Source organism: Nicotiana sylvestris, chromosome 5 (genome assembly GCF_000393655.2).
Source record: "Nicotiana sylvestris chromosome 5, ASM39365v2, whole genome shotgun sequence".
Taxonomy (NCBI): Eukaryota; Viridiplantae; Streptophyta; class Magnoliopsida; order Solanales; family Solanaceae; genus Nicotiana; species Nicotiana sylvestris.
In genome coordinates, this window is record NC_091061.1 from 33,975,865 (window position 1) to 33,983,319 (window position 7,455).

At 35.7% G+C, this 7,455-nt stretch overlaps 1 protein-coding gene across 1 annotated transcript; it reads left to right on the forward strand.

The window, feature by feature from the left end:
- Window positions 1-689: 689 nt before the first annotated feature.
- Window positions 690-6,591, forward strand: LOC104232371 (probable protein phosphatase 2C 33). The gene is made up of 5 exons (XM_009785561.2): window positions 690-1,888; window positions 3,466-3,849; window positions 3,939-4,056; window positions 5,517-5,740; window positions 5,828-6,591. The coding sequence occupies exons 1-5, from the start codon at window positions 1,643-1,645 to the stop codon at window positions 6,317-6,319; spliced, it is 1,464 nt and encodes a 487-aa protein (XP_009783863.1). The 5' UTR covers window positions 690-1,642; the 3' UTR covers window positions 6,320-6,591.
- Window positions 6,592-7,455: the final 864 nt, after the last annotated feature.

Genomic DNA, 7,455 nt, shown 5'->3' on the forward strand with positions numbered 1-7,455 from the left:
ATTCGTCCAAAGCAAGTGATAAGTTTAAAGTTTGAAACTTTGATTAAATTTTAAACAACACATTAATAGTAAAATCTTGCCACTACAAATTCATTTTAAGACCTTACCTGATCAATATGAAAAAATTATATTCTATGTGACTTCTATGCATGTATAATCTAATTTTAGAGTTCATACGCGAGGGCTTGATGATTTAGTTTCTATATTTGTATTTTTAATTTTAATTTTTATTTATTGGCACTGCTTTTTTATACTTAATAAGTACTTAAGGTGACATCTCTATATAAGATTTTATAAAGTCAACATCTAATCTCATATTCCAAATTAATTAAACATCTCTAGTTGGCAATGCATATAAGTTAAGGCTTCTACTTTCTACCAAAAAATTATACCCTAGCCTTAATACTAAAAGTTTTTCACTTTTATCCATTTGTATATATACACATGTTATACAAAATTAAGCAATTTAGCTTTTTAACATTCTTAAATTAAATCAATCTACATATCAAGTATGATTTATGATTAAGTAATTAATGCGTAAAAACTTACACGTATTTGGTTTAAGTCGAATAAGTAAATGCAAGATATTTAATTTTTATATACACATTTATTATTAATTATAATTAAGTAAATGTATATTCTTTAACTTCTAATCTGTATTATATACTCTCTCTCCCTCCTGACAAAAAGAGTCATATCGGCGCCATTTTTGCCATCTTTTTTCTCTCTCTGTGCTGTGTGTCACGCTGTTGTTCGCTGCCATTCCTATTTCTTTTCCTGTCCTCTCAATTCCATTAAACCATTCACTTTCCGTTTTCCCCTTTCGCCTCTTATCCATATTAATTTTATCCATTTGTTCTTAATACACTTCTAACTATACTGTGTTAATTCTACTTCAACCCTTTTAACCAAAAATAAAAATAAAAAAAATCCTCCCGTTCATACATAATTTAGAGCTTAATTGAGCTTAATTAGAAGTGGGGTTTTGATAAAGTTTGACACTTTCTTTATACTGGTCACTAATTGACCCTTCTTGTAAGTGAAAGGTGATAATAAAAAAGGTATATATTGGGGTTATTGCTATTAAAAAATTGAAAAGGGGTACAGTTTTGATAGATCTGCTCTTTATGTTTTAATGCCCCTTTTAATGTTTGCAATATCTGAAGTTGGCTTTCTCTGTTAGAACGGGAACAAAAGGGTAGTGAGTATTTTTCTTTACAGTTATTATTATTATTATTATTCAAAAACTTTAAATTTGTGATAATTCATAGAGGAATTGTTTCAAGAACTGTTCTTTTATGCATGATCCTTCAAGTGTTGTTGAAATGTTCATAACTTTTTGAGTCTGATAGATTTTTTTTGGTGGATTGGATATTGACTGCTTTTGGAGTCGAAGTGGATTGTGGTTAGCAGTCTGTTTATTGGATTTTTTTACCTCTTTTGTTGGTAACGTGGTCAGTGGGGATTCGTATAGTTGATCCCGACTTTTTGGGATGAAGTGATTGGATTGAGTGGAGGATTGGTTGGTAGAATTTGAAGATTTTCAAGAAGGATAATTAATACGGATCGGAACACGGGAAATAGGGTGTCTGATTATATTGCTGTTCTGGAGTGCATACTGAATATAGTCCGGGGACTCGGGATGGGTTCCTGCTTATCATCTGAAAGCAGGAGCCCTCATCCCGGTTCTCCTGCATCTTCAAGTAGGAAAAGGAAAAGCTCAAAAAAGAGGTTAGGTTCGCGAAATTCTTCCTTCGACTATCATAAGGAAGAACTGCTGCATAGGATACCGGGGCGTATGTTCTTGAATGGTTCTAGTGAGGTGGCTTCACTCTTCAGTCAGCAGGGCAACAAAGGCACTAATCAAGATGCTATGATTGTTTGGGAGGTTAGTCCTTGAATTTCTATTTGCTATTTTTGTGATTATGAATTGACTTGCAATATTCATTACCACCAGAATGCATATGGTCATTGCGGCAGTGAAAGAAACTAGGGGCTAAAAAGTTATGTGGTAGTTATCTTTTGGATCCCAATTTTGGTAGCTAATGATAGTTATTTTTGCTTCAGCCTATATATATATATATATATATATATATATATATATATATGCTTTCATCAAGGTAGATTGCCTACATCACGGCCCCTTGTGGTGTGGCCCTTCCCGAACCCTGCGTGAAAGCGGGATGCTTTGTGCACCGGACTGCCCTTTTATTTTGTGAGTAATTATATAATTGACAACTCTTTTTCTTGATCAGGTTCATACCTAACTACATAATTGACCTTAAGAATCAACAAATCAAAGTGAAAATACATATCACTTAACCATGAGTAAATGTAAAAAATGTATATGCAAGACATATGTCTTGCTTTCATTTGCTTTGTGTAAACACCCGGTCCAGGTAAGTTTTTACTGTTCAAGGCATGCTTTTTGCTTTTTTTACTTTCTATAAACATGCATAGATTTAGAGGATAAGTTGCTCGGACTCTTCACTTTCGATGCCACACCCGTGTCGACACGATGTGGGTGTGGGTGTGGGATCTGTACCGCATCTGGTCAACTGATTTTGGGTACTTTGACCAAAATTGACGGATAAAATAAGGATAGATACAATGATTTTTGAAATCAAAACAAAAGTTGGGGTAAAATTCAAAAATATGGAATACTTTGTATGTAGAAATTTCTATGTCAGTCCTTTTCCTATTATCTCCTTCTCAGATTCTCCTCTTGATCAATATTTTTTCCATATCAGAATATCTTGTAAGTTTTTCATATAATATCTCATAATTTAGATATATCTTTATAACTCTATTTTTAGATATTTTAATTATTTTTAGCCGAAACCCCGCATCCGTATCTATACTTGGATCCGTAGCCCCAAATCTTAAATTTTAGATCATGAAGGATCCTATCTCTAGATCCGCACCCGTATCGGACACCCGCGCCCAAGTCCGAGCAACTTAGGTTAGAGGGGACAAAAATGTATCCTCGAGTTATACATCATTTTGTACTGATCTGCTAAACTGCATTGTTTTCTCTAAGTTGCTCTGCAAAAGTCATGTTTGGAGCTTCTAAATTGAAAATCAATCTCTTTTTAGTTCAAGTTAACTTTCCACCTTTTATAAAGTTGTGGAACTTCATCATATTTATACTTGCTTTACTTGTTCCTCCCCCAAGAAAAGGCATAAGAGACAGATTCTAAGAGCAAATGAGTTGAGGGTGGGAATAACATCATACAAGCAAGCAGTATATTAGATACTTCTAGTCATGGATAAGTACACAGTTACATGACATGCCGTTTAAAAGTTAAATAATACGTTATTTCCTGATTTATATTTTGTAAGTGTATATCTGTAGAAGAAGAATAAATACGACAGTATGAAATGCTTGGCTACTGAATACTCTCTCTAGATAGATTATACCTGTGGGGGAGCATTTTCTAACTATGCTTTTACAATATATTCCAGAATTTTGGTTCCAGAACAGATACTGTTTTCTGTGGTGTTTTTGACGGCCATGGTCCTTACGGTCATATGGTTGCAAAACTAGTCAGAGATGCTCTTCCTTTAAAGCTAAGCACACACTGGGAAGTTAATATAAAAAGTGAGGATGTTCTAAGAGAGATCAGTCTCAACAGGGGGAGTAGCCTATATCCTGAGGATGCTTCCCTTATCTCTGAGGAGTCGAGAGTTTCAATTGATGTTGAAGATACTGAAAAGCACACAGAGGTGTTTCAAACGTTGAAGGGGTCATTTCTGAAGGCTTATAAGGTTGTGGATAGAGAGTTGAGAAGCTATACCAATATCGATTGCCTCTGTAGTGGAACAACAGCAGTAACCCTAGTTAAACAGGTTCGTTGTCATATTCAGAAAGTTGAAGCTAGCTGGATTTTGTCTTATTTTAATCTGAAGATGAACAATGTATTTTGTTTTTTTTGTAGGGTAAGGATCTTGTTATTGGAAATATTGGGGATTCTAGAGCTGTGCTGTGTATGAGAGGCGACGATGATTCTCTCACTGCAGTGCAATTGACAGTAGATCTTAAGCCCAATTTACCAGGTGCATACATGACTTTGTCTTGCTTCCATGTTGTTGCAATCTTATACATTCATGCACCCCCCCCCCCCCCAAAAAAAAAAAAAACCTTCCGGTTCATTGGTTTAAGTGTTGTAGAAAGAATATTCCTTCTGAGGGGACTGGTTAAGCAGTAACTGCTAGTAAGATCATCTGCTTTTGGACGAGTATGTCTATAGAGTGAAGTTACTGTACTGAGGGTCAAACTATTAATACATATACGAAATCAATCAATCAACTATTCTGAGGTTGCATTTATGAATCCTCTATATCAATTACACTCTATCGGGCATTTCTTTTCAATACTCAATAAGCTGTTTGTTAAGATAAACTAGGGGTTGTCTGAAAAATAGGGTTCTCTAAATCTCACATATATCTCTACATTGACACAAAGATCTTTAGCCAAATTAAAAAGATCTCCTTGTGAACATGAGACATAATATTAGTGTCACCATAGCAACTAACCTTTTGTTCCAGCTAATTGGTTTCGCCAATTATCCTTGCTTTCAATTTTTTTTGCATTTTTAGCTAAAGCTCACATGTTCTTTTAGGGATTATTGGTCATCGAAGACAGTTTACTTCCATGGCTCCATGTGATTTTAGGTCTAAGTTCATCCCCGAATACAAAGAAAATGTGTGACAAAGGAAAAACTAATTCGTGATAGATAACTGTTGAAATTCTTGCTAAGCGGTCTCATTCCCATACTCATTGTCCATCACATGAGACTCTTGTGATGTCTAGATAAACTTAAGCTAGTCAGCTTTTCTCTCCATTGAAGTAAGAGAAGACAGAAGGTTCCCCCACCGTTCTCTTAAAGTTTCAAGTTCTTTTTAATTAAGCTTCTGTTGAAATCTTTATCAATTTTCTCTATATTTCTCAACATCTTGCTTCTATGGTCCACAGAGGCCTTTTTTTCTTAGAATCATCAAGTACTCGAGCAAGTTTTTCGACCTCTCTTTGACGTGTGAAGTGATTGGCAATCATACCTCCTTCGTATCTATGATTAATCATGTACTTCAATCACTCATGTTATGAACTTCTTTGACAAATGAGATACTTTTCAAGGATCTGGTGTAAACATGTAAAACTTAGGAATGCGATACAGTTACCTAGAAGTGGAAGGAAAAGACAAGTAAAAGGACAGGGAAATCTATTCCAAGGAGGGAATTTTTTTTTTTAAGTTCTATGACAAGTGAGATGCTTTTGCAAGGGTGTGGCTGAATCCACATTTCTAGAACTTTGCTGGTAAATGCATTTTAGACCTGAAGGAACAGTTGCTTTCTTCAGGATAGATGAAATACTATATGGTAGTAGGGTTATGGCATCCATGCAATGGTACTGTAGAAAGCAGAATTCTTCTCCCTTTGTGTAGCTGACTTTGATTAATTTCTACTGATGCTCGTCTCACTAGTGTTTTCTTTACTCTGCTTATCTAAACGTACAGCGGAGGCTGAGAGGATTCGCAAATGTAAAGGGCGAGTGTTTTCTCTTCATGATGAGCCGGACGTTGCAAGAGTGTGGATGCCAAACAGCGATTCTCCTGGACTTGCCATGGCCCGTGCTTTTGGAGATTTTTGCCTCAAGGATTTTGGTGTCATCTCAGTGCCTGAAATTTCTTATAGGTGTTTATCTGAGAAAGATGAATTCATTGTTCTGGCGACAGATGGGGTAAGAATCTTGAATTCCTGCTTTTGGTATTTCTCGGATCCAACATTTATTCCGTCGCCAATCAAATTAGTTTGATTTTTCTGACAGATTTGGGATGTGCTTTCAAATGATGAAGTAGTGAGGATTGTGGCTTCGGCTTCATCCCGTTCATTGGCAGCTCGATCACTTGTTGAAGTAGCTGTTCGAGCTTGGAAAACTACATATCCAACTTCTAAAGTCGATGACTGTGCAGTTGTCTGCCTCTTCCTAGATTCAAACTCAAATAATTTCTCTACTGCTTCCATTACAAAAGAGAATGACAAGACTGTAAGGGGAATGAGCGAAGGTAGCAACGAGATGGATGTTGCATCTAGTCTACCTGCATTGAATTGCGTTGGCACTGTTCGAGAAGGTGAAGAAGTTTCAGCAGGCAGCAAAGAGGAAGCCTCAGAACAGGAAGAGTTGCTACCGAAGACGGGGAAAGAATGGTCTGCGCTCGAAGGGGTATCTCGGGTGAACACAGTGATGACATTACCAAGGTTTGTGCCAGACAAAGAAGAGAAGAAAGCTTCTGGAGGATCAAAGTCAAAGAAGAAATAGAGAGTGAAATGGTGAAGTGCTTGAGTCTGGGTTTATTTCTGTCCTATTTTCCATTTTGTTTAGTTGTTATATTCTGTTTTTTATTGTCTCATTTATAAACTGAGAGGTAAGGTGAAAAAAGAAAAATAGGGTCATTTCATGTTGTTCTGGGCTATATTAGAGTATCTGGGGAGTCATTCTTTCTCTCTCAAGTGTATGTAGAATCAGAAATTTTGTACATCCAACTCGCGGTCTTCTAAATTTTTGGATACTAGCTATTTGTTCTTTTGCTCTTTTCTTTTTCCTGTATCACAGTTTTGCATGATTTGTTATGTTGCAATGTATTGTACTCCAGCCTCTTTGGTGATTAGATGGACTTATAAAGATCACTAATCACAGTGAAGACATTCGTTACTTGAGTGATCAGAGGCGGATCCAGGATTTAAACTCTATGGGTTCAACTTTTAAGATATTTAACATTGAACCCATTATATTTTTAAAGTTATGAGTTCAAATCCATTATTTTAGCAATTTTAATGAATTTATACATATAAATTTTAACTCCGCATCGAAAGTTATGGGTTCAATTGAACCCGCATCTACCACATTGCATCCGCCCCTGTGAGTGATAAATGCGTATATTAAGGATACATGCCTTGCATTCGTTGGTTTGGTATAAAAGTCTCGCATTTATTGGTTTAGTATAAAGTTTTTGTATTCGTTGATTTCATATAAATGTCTTGCATTCGCTTGTTTTGTATAAACATCGGGTGCGTATAAATTTTTTACCCTGTAGGATGTGTCTCGTTTGAAATGAAGACGCTTTTCGATTGCATTTGCCTTCGAGATTTGTAGCAACTTCATAATCAAATGAATTTTCTAAAATGAATGGCATAGGCTAACAAGGAGAGGGCTACCTAAAATCCATCAGTTTCAGAAAAATATATGCTCTACAATTTCCATGCAACTTTCAGAATATTGGCTATGGCTAATGGCATTTCTTGTTCAATATTATACTGCTATAAATAAGATTCATCTTTCTTCAAGCAACTTTCTCCAGGAGCTGTTGAAGCATTTATTATATATATACATATCTTAAATCCTTTTTAAGAATATGCGGATCGCACCTCTTAAATCCTTTTAAAAGGTGGTTTATT

What these genes read in the sequence shown, in the direction of transcription:
- LOC104232371 (XM_009785561.2), top strand. Translation starts at nt 1,643, where the DNA reads ATGGGTTCCTGCTTATCATCTGAAAGCAGGAGCCCTCATCCCGGTTCT. An exon ending in CAGTAACCCTAGTTAAACAG is followed by an intron (nt 3,850 to 3,938) that starts GTTCGTTGTCAT and finishes TTTTTTTTGTAG; the next exon opens with GGTAAGGATCTTGTTATTGG. An exon ending in TTGTTCTGGCGACAGATGGG is followed by an intron (nt 5,741 to 5,827) that starts GTAAGAATCTTG and finishes TTTTTCTGACAG; the next exon opens with ATTTGGGATGTGCTTTCAAA.